Source organism: Equus quagga, chromosome 16 (assembly GCF_021613505.1).
Source record: "Equus quagga isolate Etosha38 chromosome 16, UCLA_HA_Equagga_1.0, whole genome shotgun sequence".
NCBI lineage: Eukaryota > Metazoa > Chordata > Mammalia > Perissodactyla > Equidae > Equus > Equus quagga.
Window position 1 is genome coordinate 40,401,162 of NC_060282.1, and position 22,738 is coordinate 40,423,899.

General features: G+C 37.1%; 1 protein-coding gene across 2 annotated transcripts in view; it reads right to left on the minus strand.

Annotated features, from left to right (window-relative positions):
* Nucleotides 1-22,738, minus strand: part of CPQ (carboxypeptidase Q) — a 460,527-nt gene that overhangs the window by 131,765 nt on the left and 306,024 nt on the right. For both annotated transcript variants that reach the window (XM_046642700.1, XM_046642701.1), the window contains exon 5: nt 12,862-12,973. In XM_046642700.1, the coding sequence (XP_046498656.1) occupies nt 12,862-12,973 (112 nt within the window). The remainder of the gene's footprint in view (nt 1-12,861; nt 12,974-22,738) is intronic.

Genomic DNA, 22,738 nt, shown 5'->3' on the forward strand with positions numbered 1-22,738 from the left:
GTACAAATTTTTCTAAGGCACTAAGGCATCGAAAGAATAAATAAATAAACAAGAACCTATAGTGAAAATCTTTAAGTGAGGGCTAATTATACAAGTTCTATTTACCAAAGTTGGGCAGAATCACTAATAAGAACATATTTACTTTGATGGCCCAGGAATGTCTAATCTGATACGAAAATTGAGATCATTTGTCATGAATGGCAAGAAGATTTTGTGTGATAATCTTCCTGCTAGTCCCAATGATATCCTCTAAAAGCTAATAAATTCCTTCACCTAGACCACTTAGGAATTGCACTGCCAACCTCTGTAGATGCTGTGACTTGAGTCAAGAAGGAGATTAGCCGTGGCTGCAAACACACTCTCTAGACCAGCCAGCAGTAGCTAAATCCTGCGAGAGGAAGGAGATGGGCAAGAATGTCTGCTCTCTTTCTGGGGCTCTAATCAGTACCTTTATGCTAGTGTTTCCAAACCCACAATCATGAAAGGGATTCAATGAGCCAGTGTCAAATATTCTAAAAAACATAGGAAAAAAGTTATACTTTTATAGTTGAAATGGTTTCCTGAGAAAACTAAATGGGCAAATTTAATTTCTTTGCTCTTAGTTGGAAAAATATCAAATTGATATGGTTACTTTGGTCATCTCGTGATAAATTAAAGTGTGGTGGTTATAAAATTTCGTGATTAACAAAACTTGAAAACAAATCATCCTTAGTCAACAATTTATATGTGTTTTTTGTTTTGTTCTTTTTGTAAAATCTTGCAAAGTATACGTATAAAAATAAAAATACAAGGGAAATTTGATGGTATAATGATCAGGGACCACTGGCCTTGGCCATTCATGCTTTTCACCCTTCCTCATTATTCCATGACAATAGGTGTCACAGACAAATCATTGTCCTGACATTCCAGTTCTTATCTTCTCCAGATATCAGGCATCAGGCTGAATGAAAGGTGTTTTGCTTTCTTAGAAAAGAACTAGGTGGACTTCTGACTGCTCGAGCCAATGCAGAAGGGATCCCTTCTCATACAAGCAAGTAGAAATGCTTAGAAAGTAAAATTTTAAAAATTATTGTTTCATCCATAGTATAATTCACAAAAAGCTAAAGGGAGAGAGGAAGAGAGAATGAGAGGAAGGAAAGGAGATAGGGTGGGGAGGGAGAAGGGAAAGAGAAAGAAAAGGAAAGAGAAAGAGACAGAAGTCCCCAGACACCAGAAACAATTAGGGAATTTAAGCTAGAACAGAAAGTAAAAGTTGATGCTGCAGTAACCCATGGGGTTTTGAAAACCCCAAGCTGAGAAAATAACTGGAAGACTGGTCTAAGATCTCGGAAACCCACAGAGATCAGGCCAAAACCCGTCTGGATTTGCTATCCAGGCACCTCCACACTTTGCTCTCTCAGGAAAAAAAGTTCTCAATGAAGATAAGACCCTCTGCAGTGGTAACCAGTATTCTGATTGTTTTAACATTATTCTCTAAGTGTGTATATCCAAAAACAGTATCATAAAGTTTTTGTGATTTTGAATTTATGTAAATGTATTATTTTCTTCTGTATTTGGATTTATTCTGTTTTAGAATAAGAGAGAGCAATATTTGAGGAGATAATAGTTTATGCCATTACAAAATCCAAAAGGAAAGAAAAGACAAAGGTTCTCAAACTGAAGAAGCAAAAAGAATCAGAGCAGGAAGAAATAAAAACAAAGACGTCCCCAAACCATTCCTCAAGAAAATGCAGATCGTCATAGATACGATTAGATTTCTCAACTATAGGAGCCAGAAGAAAACAGAATAATATCTTCCAAATTCTGGAAAATAACTACCATCTATAACGCCATACCCAACTAAACATCATTCAAAGATAAGAACAAAATAAAGGCATTTTCAAATAAAACAGAGTTTATTGCTCACAGAACTCTATTAAAAGAACTACTGTGGGTTCTACTTCAGGAAGAAGGTAACTGAGCCAGAAGAAAGGAATAATAGTTGATAAAAATGTCAGTAAATATGTTGGTAATCTAATAATTACTGACTATAAATAATAAAAACAGCCAATATTTACTAAGCAATTATTATGTGCCAGGAACTGAACTAGCTCATTTATCATAACTATAAGTAGATGCTATTATAATCCTCATCATACATATGAGGAAACTGAGGCATAGCACTTAAAAGATGACAGTAATCTATATGATAATATGTATAATGGAAAGGGATACATTGGAGCAATTTATGATTGCTATATTATTTAATTAAGACAAATATGCTTGTGACATTTTATTTGTAACCACTAAAAGAACAGAAAGAAAACGTACAAGTTTCCAAACAGTGGAGGGAAATACAGGGAGAGAGTGAAAGAAAAACCAATTAATCAAACAGAAAGCAAAAAAAGTAGAAAAAAAGAAAAATAGGAACTTTAGTAGGAAAAAAATTAGAAAATTACTAAAATATGTGATCACAATAAACAGAACAAACATCCTCATAACTGATACCATGAGACTGAATATTTAAAAATCTAACTATATGCCATTTACAGCAGAATCAGCTAAAACACAATGGCCTAGAAAGTCAGAAATGAAGGAACAGAAAAATAAAGAGAAACCAAAAGAGAGTTGGTTGCATGATATTAATATAAGATAAAACAGAATTGCAGGGAAAAATCATTATTAAGAATAAAGGTCTTTAGGCTCAACTATATGAAGCAACCAAGCCTCAAACTATATAAAGCTAAACTGATAGAAATTCAAGGAGAAATTTATAAAATCACAATCTTAATGGGAGATTTTAATATATACTTCTCTCAAAAACAGATAGATCTAGTGGATAAAAAACTAGTAATGATACAGCAGTTTTGAACAGCACAATTAACAATTTTGCTCTCATGAATATATGTAGAACCCTATTCCAAGGAAAAGGAAGCTATATATTTTTTCAAGTCAACATAACACATTTTTTAAAAATTGTCTACATAAAAACCCAAAATTAGGGGCCAGCCTGGTGGCACAGCAGTTAAGTTCACACGTTCTGCTTCGGTGGCCCAGGGTTCACCGGTTAGGATCCCAGGTGCAGACCTATGCCCTGCTTGTAAAGCCATGCTGTGGCAGGCATCCCACGTATAAAGTAGAGGAAGATGGGCACAAATGTTAGCTCAGGGCCACTCTTCCTCAGCAAAAAGAGGAGAGTTGGCAGCAGATGTCAGCTCAAGGCTAATCTTCCTCAAAAAAAAAAAAAAAGCCAAAATTATGTCTAAGTGAATACGAAAGAATTAATATTCTATAAATCATGTTTAACAAGCACTATGCAACAAAATCGGAACTCAATAACTCAATATTAACTTCATATTTTTTGAAACTCAAAGAAAGTTATAATAGTGAGTCAAAGAGGAAATCACAATGAAAATTCCAACATATTTAATTGGATGGCCATTAAGGCAGTATTTCAAGACTTGTGGAAAGCAGCTAAAGCAGCTAAAAGTGCTTAGAGAGAAAAGTATGGCCCCAAATATATACATTAGAAAATAATACTGAAAGTTAGTGGACTAAACACTCACTTCAAGAAGATAAAACAATAAATAAAACAGTTTTCTATGCATGAGGATCTTCTGAGAATGCCTGGAGATTGCAGGTTTGACTATGTTAAAAAATAGGAAGATTTCTTGAGAATTCACTTAGCAGGGTAAATTGTAAACAGCAAGCACTAATTCGATTCTTTGTGTTCTCTGCTTTGATTTTTTTCTACATTTGAAATGATTTTCTTTGTAGTAAATTATGTTGCCTTCAACAGCAATTTCCTGTTTTTACTATTTTTTTCTTTAGAAATATTATAAATCTTTGTATACACAGTGTTACTGGGTTAAGGACATTGGCAGAGACAGAAAAGGGGACAGTAAAAGCTGATTTCTCCATCCCCACATCCTTAACATTTATGAAGCATCTGTTAACTGCCCTTCTACAGCAATGATGAGAGAATTGGCATTGTATATACTCACGGATGGTGGCTATATTGGGGTGATGGTTTGTGAGATTGGCTCATCAGAACCAGCTACTGTTCTTCTATTATGAGAGCTTCTCTGCTGTGGGGATGGCCCTGACCAAGCTGAACTGTGCAATGGGATACAGACACCAAGACTTGAGAGAGAAAGTTGATCCTGAGAGTATATCCTCTGCTGGAACACCTTTACCCATTGTTTTGGCAATTAGCTCTAATAATAATGGTTACTATTATTGATGGTTTAGCAGGGTCCAGATACTGCCCAAATTATTTCAAATCATTCTATCAGCTACTGAAGATAAATTGTTTCCATTGTGCAGAAGAGGAAACCGAGACTTAAATGGTTAAATAATTTGTCCAACATAGTACAACTACTAAGTAGCATGGAATGATTTGAACCTAAGATACTCTAACATATTGTATATGCTTACTTTACTAACCACACTGCCTCTCATTTACGCACAGATTTTGAGTTATTTAAGGGTTAAGGAGCAGGATCTGAAGGGTTGAAAAAATCCATGAGATCTGGGTCACATCATATAATCTAGAGATGCTGGTGTCAGGCAAGAACATGGGCTGAATATGAGCTCATCAGTGATGATTATCCAATATGAGGAAGGCATTAGTAGCATTACAAATAAGAAATCTTATAATAGTCAGCTTCTTTCAATACTTTATTTAGCCTGATGTTTCCATCACACACCCGATATTCTCTGTTGCTAGTGCTTAATTTTGAGGATGTTCCGAGTCGAAGGGGTCTAAGAATGAACTAAACTAACGCCTTATCTTCCAGGACAATTTTTAAAGTCCAGTTAAGCATAAAAGTCCAATCAGATGTTCATAGTATATTTTCCCATTTCTTTGCTGGCAGACATCTGCTTTTAGGCAAGTTTACTGGAACAGAATTCGTTCTAAGCTGAGTAAACCACAGCTTTCGCAAAATGCAGCATTAGCATGATGCAGAGAAGTGTGTAGGCGAAGAACACAGCAACCCTGGAAACCCCATCGCTTCCTCTTTAGTATACTTAGCATAGAAAGGTAGAAGCTGGCTTGTCAGCCACATAGCAAATAGCAAATAAAACTTGCTTAATAACTCCAGAGCTGTGGTTTTGCAGGCTTGGTATATTAGCTGGAGTCTCCCACTCCATTTTCCTGTGTCTCCATTGTATTCATCACAGTTCTTTACAGGTTAAAAGGATAACCTACCCGGTATCTTTACTTTAGAAAAAATCCTATCATGCCAATCCCATGCTTAAAATCTTCAATGGCTCCCACTGCCCACAGCACCAATTCCAAACTTCAGCTTTGTATCCAGTGCCCTTTACAAAGTGACTCTCACCTTTCATTTGATTCATTTCCCACCCTTCCTCACTCACCTATTGCTCTAGACTCACCAAACCTCCTCCACTCCTCAAACTACGTACTTTCATGAGCTCTGATTTTGTTCTTTCTTCTCCCACCTTCCACCCTTTCAAGGCTTAGCTCAAATGTCACTGTCCATGTGAAGCCATTGCCACCTGACTGTGAGCGCCTTGATGGAAGGACCTGTGTCCTACCCATTTTATTTGCCCAACATGAAGTAGGTGTTCAATATTTATTATTGAAATAGGAGATCTCCTTGTGAGCCAAGTTGTGCAATACTGTGAGGATATTGTTTTAATGAGGTAGCCTACATTTTCCAGACAGCTCCACCCTGGATTTATATGGATCCCATTCTTGGGTGGGAGGAAATCCACTGGGGCACTAAGGATATCATTATTCAGTCTTTCCATAATCCTTCTTCTCTAGGATGAAAAATACTAATTTTTTAAGCTGCCATTTCCTTTACCAACACCACTTGTCTTAACTTTCTAAGGCATACAGACCAAATCAAAGCAGATGTTGGGGAGGAAGCTGAGCACACTACGGATAAAGGGGCCCCGTGAGACTCTTCCTCTCACAGCATTCATCTGCCACCCCTCCAGACTCTGTCAGACAGAAAGGAATTGGTCACAATGTTGTATGCCACTGGGCCTGAGACTTGCCTATTTTTACACTGAAATGGTGCATTTTAACTAAGTGATAAAATAATAAGAGCAACGTTCATGTAAGCTCCAAAATGACTACAGAATGTCCTATACCACATACAAACTAAAAGGTAGAACACATTCTAAGTGATTCATTTTTAACAAATCTTATTTTATCTCAATAACATATTTGGAAGATCAGTCTATACACAGTTGGTCTTTTTACACATGCCAGTGGAAAGGTCTATGTTAACTGAATGAATATAAAGATGCTAAGTATTTTAGTGAAACTTATGAATGTGTTCAAACCTCAGGGAAAGTTCTCAGCAATTTCCAGCTAAAAAAATATGTATCTGCCACAGGTCTTAGGATAAAGCTAGACACTACATAACTTGCCACTAGAGGAAATAGTATATCTGAATAAAAAATGAGATCATCCTCAAAAGACCATGAGAAGGAGCCACAAATGCCCCGACCATAAGTCTACTTTTAAAGATTTTATTTTTCCTTTTTCTCCCCAAAGCCCCCTGGTACATAGTTGTGTATTTTTAGTTGTGGGTCCTTCTAGTTGTGGCATGTGGGACACCTCCCCAGCATGGCCTCATGAGCGGTGCCATGTCCATGCCCAGGATTCTAACTGTTGAAACCCTGGGCCACCAAAGTGGAGCGTGTGAACTCAACCACTTGGCCATGGGGCCTGCCCCCATAAGTCTATTTTTAGATGTAACAAAAAAAAGTAAACAAATTCTTGGTTTCTAATTCTTCTTTGTTCTAGGTATTTTCGGCACTAAATGCAATTCTAAAAAGTCAAGACTAAAATTTTTTCAGAAAAAATAAAAGCAAACAACCACTATATATTAAAATTAAAATTAATAAAAATGAAATTTAATGTCAGGGAGAAATGTACTTTTTCCTAAGACTTAAAACAAGTTAATTTCTTAGACAGTTCCACAAGCAGATATATTATTTCCTAAAGGTACTTCCTTCTACCACTGAAGACTGGCGATTTTAATAGGCTACTTTTCCCAGGGCTATCAGTCTCCCTTCCAGTGTTCATGAAATAATTGTGAAAGAAAAACAGTGAAAATGGGAGTAGGGAGAGTTTGTGGAATATTTTAAGATAAAAATTCCTTCTAGGAAAGAAAAACCCTACCAAATTCTGATTCATTTGGGGCCATAGAAAAACCTGACAGAGAGAGTCCTTAGCATATGTCAAACATTTCCAATAATACTACATTTATTTTAGTAAAATAAGCTCAGATAGTATGAATAAGAATATAGTTGTTGGGTAGAGTTTACACATGGGTGGGTACAAAAGTTCTTCAAGAAGAAATATAAGAATAATCTCTACCTTGCAATTAAGGAACCACTGCATGGTTCTATCTTGCTGGCAACTGCAAGATCCCAAAGATAGCCTAGAAAATCTAGAATGAGAACAAATCCAAGGCCATTTGTACTCAGTTCTATGAACGTATCCGAGCAAATCTTCTTGCTCGGTATTCTCGGCCAGTTCTTCCAACTCCAATAATGGCCCAGAGCGGTGCTTTTCAAAGCACACTCTATCCATGGAAGACTCTCAAATGTTTTTTGGTGAATAAAGAAATTGCCAAGAGGGAGTTTCCCAAAATTATTTCGCCATGGGACACATTTTTTTTCTACATAACATCTTGATATCCTAAGAATGAGTGTTCCTAGAAAGAGACGGGGAATGCTGTTCTAGTAAAACAATATTATAAAGTACATAAGAGTATTAGGTCTGGAGTCAGGCTGCCTGGATTTAAATTTTTTACATAATAGCTGTGTGACCTTGAGCGGGGTACTCTGCTTTTCTCTGCTTCAGTTTCCTCTTGGGCAAAATGAATATAACGAGTATCTACTGCTTGGGGTTATTGTCTGGAAGAAAAGAGAGCATGTACGTAGTGGAGTGCAATGTCTACAACACAGCAACATTCAGTAAATGCTAGCTTTTAGAGCTGTTATTACACCCAGAGGTATGGCTAAGCCCAGGGGGAGGTCCTTTGTAACTGAGATCTGCTTTCTAGGTCTGTGCTAGTGCCAAGTTGCTTCAGAGCTCTAGCTGTCTCTAGCTCTACCCTTTAGGTTTCCACTTCATTGGAAGCTGTTCATTTCCCTCGCTCAGTTATTCTGGATTGGACTTGCTGAGACTTTTCTAATGGAGGCCTGACCAGGGCCTGGGAGAACGAAACCCTCTTCCTGGATGGATCCCCACCTCTAAGAGAGAACCCATTGCATTAGAAATGACTGCATAAAGCTCTAGCAACACCAAAGCCTTCACATACATTAATTAGGCTGTGCTCCCTGGTATACGCTGGGCCTGGAAGGCTTGGTGACTCCTGTATGTATGACTCTTCCTACTTCCTACCTCTGCCCTGTTGTACCTGGTAAGTGTTTATGGTAATAGCAATAACAAGAATCTCGAATCTCCCTTTTCTTTTTGCTTTTTTTTTTTTTTTGGTCTTTGAGGATTTTTTTGATTACTAAAGTAACACATGCTTATTATTAAAACATCTGATGTTTTATAAATATATCAGGTAAAAAGTGAACATCTCTTGCAATTCTACAAAGCCTCTACCCGCAACAACCCCAAGACTGTTATTGTCAACAACTTTTTCCTCGTCGTTAATGATGTGCAGGACTGGAAGCTCTATGCTCTGCTGGGAATTCTTCATTGTGCCCCTTTCACTTCAGAAATTCCTATTTATCTTGACCAAAGAAAGCTCAAATATCACCTTTGTGAAAGTGCTCTGAGCCAGCCAAGCCATGGTTGTCCCTCTCTTCACCAGGGGCCCAAAATAATTTGTACACATTTCAGTTAAAGAATTTATAACTATTTCATTGCAATTTTTGAGTTAAATGTCTCTCCCACTTCAAGAATTTCAAGAACCATGTCTCAGACCTCTTTGGTACAGGGCATCTGGCATACTAACATGCAGTCAGTGCACAATAAATATTTGTTGAGTATATGAGTGAAAGAACATATAAATAAAATATTTTTCTAATATATGGACTTCCAAGATCTATAATAATCACAATCAGGTTGTTCACATTCAAATTTCTGTAGAAAGATGTTTTACATATATTCCACATTTCAACAATCGGGTAGTACTGTTAAATATAAGTTTTTTTCCTTTGTTTAGGCCTGAAAACTCAAAATTCTAACTTCAGAGAAAATGGTAAAGTTGGAAGAATTTCAGGATGGATGGTGGTTTATTTTTCAAGTGCCAAATGAACATTTTGAAGCATAACGTCCTTGGCCATAGGCTTTGTCCACTGACACTAGAACATTCCAGGAAATGACATTTCAAACAAACAGTTTCAAGTCCAGTAAACCACAAACACAAAAAAGTACTCAATAGCATTTCATAGTAAATAGCCTTCTGTTGACAGATACTCAGGAATGACTGATTATATTTGCAAAGCACAAATATCTCTTCTGTTAGATTAATCAAATATAGTTTTAGCTGATGATTTGGGCAGAAACAGTGACTCTGTAAGAGTCGTGAAAGAAGAGAACAAAGGAGAAAAGACAAGCAGGATGAATCTTAGAACAATATTCCTAAATATCAGAAAGCCCCACTGGACCAATGCTTCAAATTAACAAGCCCCACTGAGGTACTTTGATATGCATGCTGCATGACCTCTCATCCAAGAACAGCAGCCAAAAGGAGTCTCACTTTTCTTGGAAAAAGAGATTGCCACAGAGCTTTCATATTTCACCAATTAAACAGTTTGGGCTCAATATAATTAAGTAATATAATTATGAACCCATTTCTTGTCCTCTAGCCCAAAGTCCTATTTCTTATTTAAGTATATCAGTAATTTTCATCTAGAACTCATATATTACATGTTGAACCCAGTTCTTCATATTAAAACACAAAGGCAATCTACAAATAGAAATCCACAATCTAATTCTGATATTAAAATTAAGAGTAATACTCAAGGGGTGCAATCACAGGAAGTGAGGTGCAGAGTGGAGACTGGGCATTCAACCTAAGTAGGAAGTGGATGCAAGAAGTGACAGGAGAAATTTAGACTCCTGAGATTTTAGTATGAAAGTGGAAAAAAGTGAAGGGGTCACTGGATTTCCATAAGACAAAGGATGGCAACTTAAATAGTAAAGGGAAATGATATTGAGGGATACTGTAGCAGCTGGCCCTAGAGTTACATCAGTATAACAAACATATTAGGCTAGGACGCAAAGTAATCACTAATGGGGGTGGGGATAAAGAAAATTATTATCTTCCCTTACATAAAAAAATGGAGTACTGTCAGAGTCATGCTTATTAAATAATAAAAGTTAACATTTATTGAGTACTGATCGGGTGCCATTCTAAGTACATTATGTGCATAGATTATTTAATTTTCAAAGTAACCCTATGAGACAGGAACTATTATTATCCCCGTTTCCCAGATAAGAAAACTGAGGCACAGAAAGAAAAAGTAACTTGCTTAAGGCCACGTGGCTAGTAGGTTGCAGAGCTGGATTTGAACCCAGGCAGTCTGGCTCCAGAGTCTTGTGCTTCTTTAACAATATGCCATGCTGCCTCTTAACACCTACTCAAAGGAAATATTCCTCTCTATTTTAGACTTTTATTCACATATTTACATAGGTTTTCAGAAATATATAGGAGAGTTAAGTCCTGAAATGAAGGAGACTGATCATTACCTATCAACTGAAGTTGGTGTACTTTTGGACCTGGAAAAAAATACTCAATGCACATTTGCATGCTGTTTGACATTTATCTTTGCAATTGAATTCAACTCAGTTAACAGTGATTTAGGGTCCCATGCTGAGTACTAAAGAAATAAGATTCAAAGCCTAGAGAAGACACAAATTTTATTCCAACCTAGAGCAGATAAAATACTCTGGAAGCTTACAGTCCAGTCAAGTAGAGATGAGGAAAACAAAGCCCAGAGAGTTCAAATGACCTGCCTGAGGCCAAAAGAGTAGTTTGTGACAAAGAGTGACCTGAAATCCAATTCAGACGGGTCCAGTTCTCTTTTCACTCTACCGCTCTGCTTCCAATCAAGCTGGGTGAACAAACTAAAATAAAATTAACTTCCAAAATAAATATATATGCCCAATAAAGAGGGAAATGTTTGCTATCTGCCTCCTTCATCTCTAGAACCCACTTCATCCTGGAATAGACTTAAAGACAGAGATGATAGCCAAGGGGATATTTTTAAGGGAAGGGGGAAGAGGAAAGAATTCACATACAGTCTCCCAGATCTTCTCTAAAGGAATGTGTGTTTTTTGGTTGTATTTGCTGGACAATCTCTCATGCCTTACTCAATTCTAAAAGTAGGCCTTGAAATTATGTCTATTTTGATAACTATGTGTATAGGTGCATGTGTATGTCTCCAACTCTATTCTAAGGGTCTTGAGAACAGAGGACATGCTTTCAATCTCTCTACATGCCCAGATTTTACAAAGTGCTTTCACATAGTAGGTGCTCAGTATGATAATGATGTTAAAAGTGTAAGTATCTACAATGTAAGGTTTCCAATTAGTTTGTTTTCTTTCAAAAATAAATGACCCTGTGTTCAGGTTTCCTAGAGATTTTTTATTCATTTATTTTAGTGGGCAATTTTATGTGTCCCTCCACACACCCCTGCCAGGGGACATTTGGCAATGTCTAGAGAGCTTTTTGGTTTGTCATAACTTGAGGGAGGGATGGTGCTACAGGCATCTACTATGTAGAGGCCAGGGATGTTGCTAAACATCCTACAATGCACAGGACAGATCCCACAACAAAGAATTATCTGGTCCCAAATGTCAACAGTGCCAAGGCTGAGAGACACTGGCCTATTTAGAAGCAAAAAACCTCACCACCACCTTTCCATTTTTCCATTTTTAAAACACAAGTCAGGCATAAATCAAAATGGCACACCAAAGATTTTCCCCAAGCAAGACAATTCCAGCAATCTACTGTTAAGATGAACAATTATTTAACGGGCCGATTTACAGGATGAGAAGGTTCATTAAAAACTGGAGGAAAAGCAAGAATTTGAACACATATGTGCTTACGTCAGCAATGGAAAGCCTTCACCAAAGGGACTGTTCTGATTTTTACTATGTCTGAAACTGAGGTTACTCCATAGTAATGACATAAAACATTCTGCTGATGAGGCATTTTTAATAAACTGCCACTGCTCTGATTCAGACATGGAACTCTCGCCTAAGACTGTTCCATTATTTCTAACCTCACTCAAAATCCACCTTTTTGACCAGAACGCAAAGAAAAAAACACACGTTTTCTGTTTGCAAATAAGGTCATCAGAATAAACTGCTTTCACTGTTGGCCCTTCCTTTCTATGCCAGTCCACCTTCCCCATGTCTAGGTTTACCTGGAAGGTCCGATTTTGCAGCCTGGATTCTTCATTGTGACTAAAGGAATCATGCCTCCAGTCCTATGTTGCTCTCTTTGACTTTCTCATGGAAACACGACTGCAGTAAAGCCATCCTAACACCCTGATAAAGTCTTTAAGATGAACAAGAAAAAGGAAGCAGGAGGAGCTGCAGATTTTTCTTGGCACTTGCTCATGGTTTCCTTCCATAGTTTCTGACTGATGTGGTTAAATTTTCTAGTTTCATTTGCTTGTTCGTTTTCCCCAGTGGCTGATCATATTTGATACTTTGGAAGTCTGGCCTACACTTGAATAAAAATTTTCTTCTTTAAGGAGACAAATTAGTTATTTTCTGGGAATCCCCTGACAAAAAACATATAGACCTCAGGAGGATCTTTGAACATACCACAATAACTAATCTGTTGAGTATTTTGTGTGTTGAGTTAAACATGTCACTACTGAGACCCTCACACATTGGTTAATGATTTTTTAAATATTTACCAAGGTCTTTAATAAGCGAGAGTGCTTCCCATGAAATAAAGGCTCCACCACCATCGTCCATGGCACCCTGCCCAACGTCCCAGCTGTCCAGATGTCCACTGACGAGTACAACCTAGAACAAATAATAAAAAGACAAAAAAGGATTAAGCAGAAATGACTTCAAAGAGGAAGCATTCACAGGCATTCCCAATACAGAAACGAAACTTTTATATTTTCTTCTCTGTTTTCACATCCTAAAGATCTGTGTCATTACTAGCAGAAAACTTAGTACAAAGGCGTAACATAAGAGGTGTAAGTTCATCCTAATAGTAATAAAAGTTCTCACTTTATACTTCTCTTTATTAACATAATTTTGAATATTAAAAAAAGATGGTTTATTGCTGACGTATCTTTCAAAACTTCATTATATGACTTAAAACCTAAATGACATAAAAATGGAGCTCCAAACTTCAACCCCATTCTCAACTGTCCCAAATTTTAACAGATACATAATCAACATGAGTTGAATTGAATTCAAATGAAAAAGTGAGAACAATTATTTATTTTTTAAAAAATGATTGTGATTTGTGCATAATAAATCCATCTGGTGTTGAAAGATTTCAATTTACATTAGTGCTAAATAAACCTGTAGATTGTATAATAAATTTTAAATCACCATAGGCATAATTTTTTTTCAAGAATCATTAGTAATTCTCCCCAGGAAAATATAAAACAACTTCAGTGGAACTAAATTTTATGGACACATTTTAAACAAGCTAAAAACCAAGTAAAATGATACTAGGTTAATAGGATATAGAAAAATGTATCTTGGAAAAAATGTATCTTGATCTCTACATCATACAATATATGAATATCAAGTCAGATGAATTTTAAATCTAAATAAAGATGTTCAAGGAAAGCATAGAACAGCTCTGTCAAGTTGGAGTAGGAAAAGGTTTCTTAAACTGTACACAAAAAGTTTAAACTATAGAAAAACTACAGAAACTAAAGAAAAAAATAATAAATTGGACTTTTTAATATTAAGAATATTTGTACATCAAAGACTCCATTACAAGAGTGGAAAAGCAACCCACAGAGGAAGAGAAAATATTTGCAATGCATAACACAACAAGGGATCCATATCCACATTATAAAGAATTCCTAGGAAACAGTAACAAAAAGAGAGTCAACTGATAGAAATATGAGCAAAAGACTTGAACAGACAATTCACAAAAAATGGATATACAAATTACTAATAATCATATGAAAAAGTGCTCAGGTTCATTATCATCAAGGAAATATAAACTAAACCACATTCAATACATACCCACTGGAACGGCTAAAATGAAAAAGGCAGAAAATGCCAAATATTGGTGAGGAGGTGGAGCAACTGGAATTCTCATACATTGCTGATGTGAATATAAGTATTTACAACAATCTGGAAAACTGGCTTATCTACTAAGTCTGAACATATGCATACCCTACGACCCATCAATCCCACTCCTAGCTATATATACAACAGGAATGTGTGTGTGTATGTATACTTTCACCAAAAGAGATGTACTAGAAAGTTCATAAAGTATTCATAATAGCCCCCATCCCACCCTAAAAAAGGAAACTATTCAAATGTCTGTCAACAGAAGAATGAATAAATTGTGTTGTATTAATCAGTGGAACACAGCACGGGAGTAAGAATGAACAACCACAATACATGATAAGAGTAGATGAATCTCATAAACGTAATGAAGAAGGAAAGAAGCCAGACACAAAATAATACGTTGTGTATAATTCCATTTATATAAAATATAAAAACAAGCAAAATGAGAGAATGCTTACCCATGGTGCGGAGGATTAGTGACAGGAACAGGGCACAAGGAGAGCTTCTGGGGTACTGGTCATGTTGTTTCCTGATTTGAGTATCACTTACACAGGCGTGCTCAATTTGTAAAAATTCATCTTGTTATACATTTAGAATTTATGCACTTTGAGAATATTACCCTTCAATAAAAAGTTTTAAGAAAGTACAATAGATTGATGTCTATGTACAGCATTTAGTAAGCAAACCAAAGTTGAACAACTCTTCTTGATGATTAAAATGAAAATACCCATGTCTTTGGGAAAGCAGGATTTTGGGTTTGAAATATCAAGGTGATCCCTTGCACTGTCTGCTTCCCTGAGCAGCTGCAGGATCTCCCATTGACTCTGTATACACAGACAGGCTCAGCCCACTATGACTTCATTGTAGTCACAAACAAGCACAATGCCTCAGACTAACAAATGGCCATGCAATGAACCCAAATGGATTGTTTCTAAGGGGGAAAAAAAGAGTAAAGAAAAAATATGTTGCAATAGTAGGAAATTCTGATTCAGAAAGTGGTGTAATCCATGTAGTATGAACCAACCAATTAGTCAACGTTATCACCAACCTCAGAACCATTTTCCCAATGAAGTTAAAGTTCCAGTGGATTAAAGTGTCAAAGTGTGTTTTAATGAACTTTTTCTCAGATAACACATAAGAGTAACTAAATCCAGACACTATTATTTTATCCTTCAGAATAATTGAGGTTGTTTTCCAATCATTATGTTTTCCAATCATTTATGTTTTCTGAAAAACCACTGTTCTCCAATCCAGAATTATTACTTAAATAGTTAGAAGATGGGGAAAATGGTTTTGAATGATAGGAAACTAAATGATATCCCATAGGATAAGGTCTTTGGCACAATGCTATGGAAGAATGATTATAAACCATTTGGATTATCAAAGCTAGTTTTAATATATATATATTTTTAAATCATTAAATATATTGGGGGCCACTTTGAGATAGCAGCTGTAATTTTAACATTAATTGATTTAAAAACTAGGTGATGACAAAAAGCTTCTTCTAATTTAGTAGCATTTTTAGTGAACCTGAATTTTCCTTATCATAAGAGTTTCTACATTTACTTAGAAAATAATAGTGCATGAGGTCTCATTCAACATGGTGTCTGGCTAGCATGCTTTAATGCAACTTCACAAAGGATAACCCAGCAAAACATGACAAACTTGTTATGCCTTATGTCAGAGTCAGGCAGAAATGAATGTTAATTTTAATACATTTGGATCTTATTTAAGCAAACAAAACAAGCACAGACTACCCAGAGACATAGTAAACTCCAGTTCATGAAAAAGAATCATCTCATAAAAGAAAGGAAAATGTGCAGTCCCTTCACTGCCTCTGTTGCCAGATGTGGAGCCCCTGGAGCAATAACATGGCCTAGAACCAACAGAGAAGTGGGGCACCCACTCATCTGCGCCCCCTCACGTGCTGCTCCCTGAGGCAGGCAGAGCACTGACCAGTTCCCCACCCTTCAACTTCCTTTTCATCACCATCTCTTCCAAATGCAGTAAAGAGTAAAAATTATTAAAACAACAGTAACAGCAATAGCAGCCAAAGCAAAACAACTAGGAAGGGGGTCAGCCCTGTGGCCAAGTGGTTAAGTTAGCGCACACAGCTTCGGCGGCCCAGGGTTTCACAGGTTTGGATCCTGGGCGCACACCTGGCACCACTCATCAGGCCATGCTGAGGCAGCGTCCCACACAGCAGAATCAGAAGGACCTACAACTAGAGTATACAACTATGTACTGGGGGGCTTTGCGGAGGAGAAGAAGAAAAAAAAGGATTGGCAACAGATGTTAGCTCAGGTGCCAACCTTTAAAAAAAAAGAAAAAAGAAAATTCTTCTCCCCAACAAGTTATTTTAAAAAACAAGCAAACAAACGAAAAAACAACTAGGAAGGCAGAATGGGAACGGCAATGCTCAGAAATGTAGACTTTATTTGTGAGGCACACATTAGCCCTAACTACCAAAGACTCAGGCCTTGGGAGGAAGGGGAAGAACCTTCTACACATAGTAGGGCAGAAACTCACTGGGTGAAAGTCTACTAGGATGAAAGATTAGACTAGCAGTGGCACACAACCATCTGCAGGCCAGGTGTGGGTCTGGGAGAGGAGGCAGACTAAATCAAAGGAAAACAGAAAGGAGTCCCAAGGACAAGCCCCTCACTTCTTTGTTATCGATGTGAACAGAGATACTGAGTGCAAATAGGTTTGCCTGACTAAAGGATGAATAAGAACATAATCAAAATGGGACGTATGAAAAATATGGCAGAACAAGGGGGAGAGAAGAGCCTCAGAAGAAGGGCAGTTTTATGAAAATGAGCAAATACAAAATACTAAAGAAAACGTCACGATCTCTGGCATTCATACATGCATTTATTCAACAAGTTTAGAGTTCCTACTATGTGCTAGAGACACAAAAACGAGCAAATATTCTGCCTTACTAGGATTACACTCTGAGGAGGAAGATGGACAATAAATAAATAAATACAATATAATGATAATTTTAAATACTATAAAGAAAAACAAGGCACAGAAGGGGAATGGAGAGTGGTGGTGGCAGGGAGAAGAAAAATCAGTTTGCTTTCTCTTAAGATATAGATAGCCACAGGAAAATGTTGCCCCCATCCTAACAATGACAGAAAGATGGAAAATTCATAAAATCATAACATTTTTTAGGTCCATCAGAGATCTGAGATTGCAATTAAACCAGAGGAACTGAATTCCAGAGGATAACAAGCCCCTTCAGGAAAGATAGGACACATGAACTGTCCTTTGGCAGTGACAAGAGGAAGAGTTGACAGTCATAAAAGCAGGAATGAAGAAAACAACTAAAATGCTAACACATTTTTAAAGGGTGAATGTGGGTTAACGTGAGAGTTTAGAATCTCTGGAAACCCCTCACATAAGGACACTAGAAACCCATTTTCCAGATCCTTTCCACGGGCCTTCATCAGGTGCTCACAAGAAATATTGGGAGCAGGCAGAAGCCCCGACAGAGCCCACCTCGGTGGTACAGGAGTGCAGACAATGACCAGATAATGCTGGGAGGCAGGCAAGAAATTACCTGCTCCAGGACCCTTCTTCAAGTGAAGCAGAACTCAGCTGCCCCTGGGGGAGAGGCAGAAAACTGTCTAGGGCAGTCCAGGGCAAAGGTCAGTGGCTACAGGGAAAGGAGTAGGAAATTGCACTCCTGTCTTACATTGACACTAGGAAAAACACATATATCTCTAGGGGTGGGCTGGAAACCCACTCACGCCCAGAATCCTGCATGATATAAAGCAGAGTTCTGCTGCCACTGGGTGAGAGGCAGGATACTCACTCCGATGATACACGGAAGAGTTGGGCTTCCACAGGGGGAGGAGGAAAACGTTGAGAGAGCCTCACCCTTGAGCTCAGGTACACAGAGCCTGGCTAAGACTGAGGGCAGGAGAACCAAGAAACCTCCCTGTCCCCACCAGGGCTTCTAGTGAATAACAACCAGAGCAGTAACATTGAAAGGAAGGACAAGAGCACGGAGAGACACCTTCTGTGGTGCAGAAATACAGAGCCTACTGAAAGCTGAGGATGAAGCAAGACACTGAGAACACTCCTCCAGCAACCCAACTCCTATACTAAAAACAGAGTAGCAGCAGCCTACTGCTGAAGAAATTTGAAGTATGTGAGCACCAAAGGTAAGAATAGAAACAACAAAATCCAAACCTAGCTCAACTATGAACAGATGGCCTCAACCACTCTCATATCAATGGCTTGACAGAAGAAGGGGCCTTCTCATTTTTGGACATAAATATTATTCCCCTCAAGCTCTGCTGTTCTCTTACATGTGATATCCAGCATCCAATCAAAACTTATGAGCTATAAGATAAACAAGATATAAAAAGGTCCATTGTCAGGAAATACAGTATTCAATAGAACCAGTCCAAAATATAGTCCAGATATTTAAACTATCAGACAAGGACTTTTAAAAAACTATGATTGAAATATTAGAAGATCTACTGGAAAAGATGGAGAATTTCATCAGAGAGATGGAAACTATATTAAAGAAGTTAAACCAAAATGCTAAAAACGAGAAATCTATATAATTATTTATGGATAGATTAAATACTTAAATGAATTCAAAAATTAAAACTTTTATAAGAAAAAGAAAAACATCTTTGCCTTTGGGGAGAGGGGAATATTTCTTAAACAAGATATAAAAAATGCAAAGCATAAGAAAAAGATGCATAAATTCAACTATAAGAAAATGAAGCCTTTATGTTCACCAAGAGAAATCATAGAATGAGGAGTTGCTTCAAGTTGTGAGAAGATATTTATAATATATATAACAAAACATGGTTTATATTCAAAATATATAAAGAATTTCTACAAGAGTCAACAATCACAAGAAAAAGACAAGCAGCCCAAATGGCAAATGGAAAAAAAACACTAATAGGCATTTCACAGAAAAGAAATTATGAATGGACATCAAGCATTTGAAAAGATGACCAACCTCATTATTGATCGGGGAAATATAAATTAAAGCCTCAATAAGATACCACTTTTCACCTATCTAATTGGTGAAACATTTTAAATCTGACAATGTGAAGTCTTGGCAAGGATGCTGAGCAATAGGAATTCTCATCCATGGCTGGTAGGAGCAGGAAATCATTCAAATCATTTAGGAAAACAATTGAAGTTTTTCTTTTAAGTTTCATATGTACATCTCACAATCCAATAATTCCATTTTAGGTGCATATCTTAGAGGAATTCTGGCACTTGAGTTCTTGGAGACATGTAGCAAAGTGATCATACAGAAGCAATCACAAGGCCTCTAAATAGGACCAACTCAAATGTCTATCAACAGTAGAATGGATAAATAAATCGTGGTATAGTCATACAAGGGAATATTATAAAGTAGTGGAATGACATACAGCTACATGTGTTAGTATAAATGAATATCAAAACAAAAATATGGAAAAAGCAAAAACAAAAAAGAAAATCACAAAAGAAATAGAATATGATTCCATAAGATAAATTTCAAAATTCTGTTGAACTAAATAATAAAATCTTTAGCAATGCATACAAAGATGGTAAAATCATGACGAAAAGCAAGGTAATAGTAAACCAAAATTAGTATAGTTTTTATATCAAAAGGGGGTTGAGACAGAGAGGAAGAGATGATCAGACGGGAACACAGAGGGCATCTAAGGCACTGGTAGTGTTCTTTCTCTGAAATTGAGTGATGAGAACACGAGTAATCCTTTCATTCTTGTTCTTTGGATTGCATATACATGTTAAACAAAGTCTTTTGCATGCTTTCTACATTAAACAATAGCAAAAGTGATCAAAGATATACCTTTGAAAGGCAAAGGGCTCAGATAGTTTTATAAGTGAATTTAACCAAACATTAAAGGTCAGATATATTGCACCCTATTTCAACTGTTCCAAAGCACAGAAACAAATTGAAAATATCTACATTTAATCATACAATCATAATCTTGATAATCTTGATACTACAACCTGAAAAATACAGCATGCCACCTAAAAAACAACTAGAGATCAAATATAATTGTAAAAGTCTGAAATAACTGTATCTAGTAGCATTTTGAAAACTATTGCAATAATGGCTCAATGGTTTCCAAATGCCCATGGTAACTAGACATTACATATGTAGCAGATATACTAAGAAAGGGCCACTGTTGGGTCATACTTATCTTCATGGCATGCCTAGTTTTTAACATTCTGCATTTTAAATTGTGAGTTGTGTAGGTATTTATCTAAACCTGACCAAGTTCTTGTTGATCAGTCCTCAATAAATGAGATGCCCACTTAACTTCGAAGCATGCTTCATTTTACAAATGTCTTGCTCAGTCAAAATTCAGAAAGACAACCACTTGGTGGTTTTATTTTTTGCTTGTGTGATGTTTCGTTTTGTTTGCAGCTGCTTCATTCTCTTAGTCTCATCTTATTTGGTGTAGTTTTAGAGGTAGCAGGAGGAGCATTAGGGCTACAAAGTTCGAGGCCTAATGCATTTCCAGACACAGGAAATCCCCATTCAAATTTTCAGCAACAAAAATCATTAAATAGTTGAAAAAACATGATCTACAAAAAGAGGAGGAAAAAAACCCTCTTATTTAGCCTCAGAGAAGAAGCCAAGAAGTGATCTAATAATGGGCTTCAGCTCTGATGGGCCCCTCTGTGGACAACATGAACAGCAGAAAATAAAGCAAAGGAATCAAGTTTGGACTGCAGCAGTGAGCATTAGGTCACAAAAGTGATCAAGAATTTTGTGATGGAAGGCTTCTGTAGAAGTTAAAAAATGGCTAATGGGGAAAAGTTATGGAAAATTCCATTCCTTGGAGGATTTCTAAAATAGGATACATTCTTAGATGGAAAGCTAAAAGAGAAGGGATAAATAAAATGTTTGAGGGATCCGTCTGGTTCAATATTCCATGACAGTTCTTAAGAATTCTTCATCTATTCTAGCCATTTTAAAGGGGGAAATTGTTCTCTGAAAAGTCTCCATAACCTCAACAGACTTTTTCCCGAGCATCTCTTAGATACTCTGGCTACCATGATCTTCCCACAATTTAGAATCTAAACACAGGTGGGCAGACACTTCTCAAGAAATCCATGTCTTCATTATCTCTGTAAGAGACAAAGCTTTGGCTTTCAGAGGGCAGTTTCTGAATCTATCATGCTATTGCCCAGCACAGACAAAAGGAACTATGTTTGAACAAATACTGTCCTCCCCAATGAACAGACTAGGTGGTCTACAGGATAAAGCTGGGCTCCTGACACATAGGATGTGTTGGGAGACAATACCACAAACATCTGAGCTCTTCTTGAATTGATTTCTTATCTCAAGTTTTGTTTAGTGAAGCTGTTGGGTGTTGATAGCTTGTGAGATACAACTTTCTTTCACAAGAAAATGGCCCATCTGTCCAAATGCTCATGCAGCGCTACAGCCGCTCTGAAAGGAGCTGTTTCTACTCCCAGACTTTCCCTCTTACTTGTGCAGGGCACTCAGATTGGCTTCATAAAAGCAAGATCATGCCTGTTCCTGGTTAAATTCTCTGAGCATATTACTGGACTGATATCTGAGGATGAAGCAAGAAGGGCCTAATTTATCTGGGACTCACAAAAACCAACCCTTAGGTAGATTTATAAAATATGATTACAGTGTAATTGGAAGAAATGGCTGAAATTGATTAAACATTGATTTGCGTATTGGGGCACAGCAGAGAATATCTATGGAAAAAAATCGTTCTGATTAAATGGAGGCAATTGGGTTTCATCCAGAAGTCAGGACTGCTTGAAACTAGAGATGAGATTCTTTTAAGTGAAAGAACCATGCTCCTGAATTCCTTCTCCTTTGGCCTAAGCAACCATGGGATAAGTTGTCTCACTTGAGAGGACGGGAGGAGCACAAGAGTTGACTTGCAACACTGTGTTTGAATTTCCTCAGGGGAGGAGAGGCAGACTGAGAGTTTAGGCAACTTTTTTTTCAATAAGGATCATCTTTCCCATGGTCAAATCCAACTACGGTGCAGGGTACAGCTATAACTTCTCTTTTCTTACAACTATACACTCACCACTGTGTTCTAGGCTTTTGTTATGCATGGTGTGTAGGATTAAAAAAAAGAGAGAATAGAAGCATTTGATACCTACAGACTCTTCCATGGTTCAATTTAGACAAGCTCATAGAGATATCATCAATCTTTCTTTATAGAAAATGGGGGCCTAGGTGCTTCCTACCAAAAGAAATTTTTTTTTTAATTTATTTTTTTGCCATTTAGGTTTATAAGCTAAAGAATTCTTCTTGGTCCTTAATAGTTTCTAAAATCCCAGAAGCCTATGAAGCTGAGAGTATTCTTTTTGATGCTTGTTTGTCTATTGATTATGGAAAGTTTCTCAATTATTTAACCTTCTGTGATCTTAATATTCTCTACAGAAGTCAATCTGCAAAATCAGCTGAAGGCTTCCATCTATACAATATTCTGCAGCCTCCAGTTCTGGACCTATCTGTTAAGCCATTAGAAA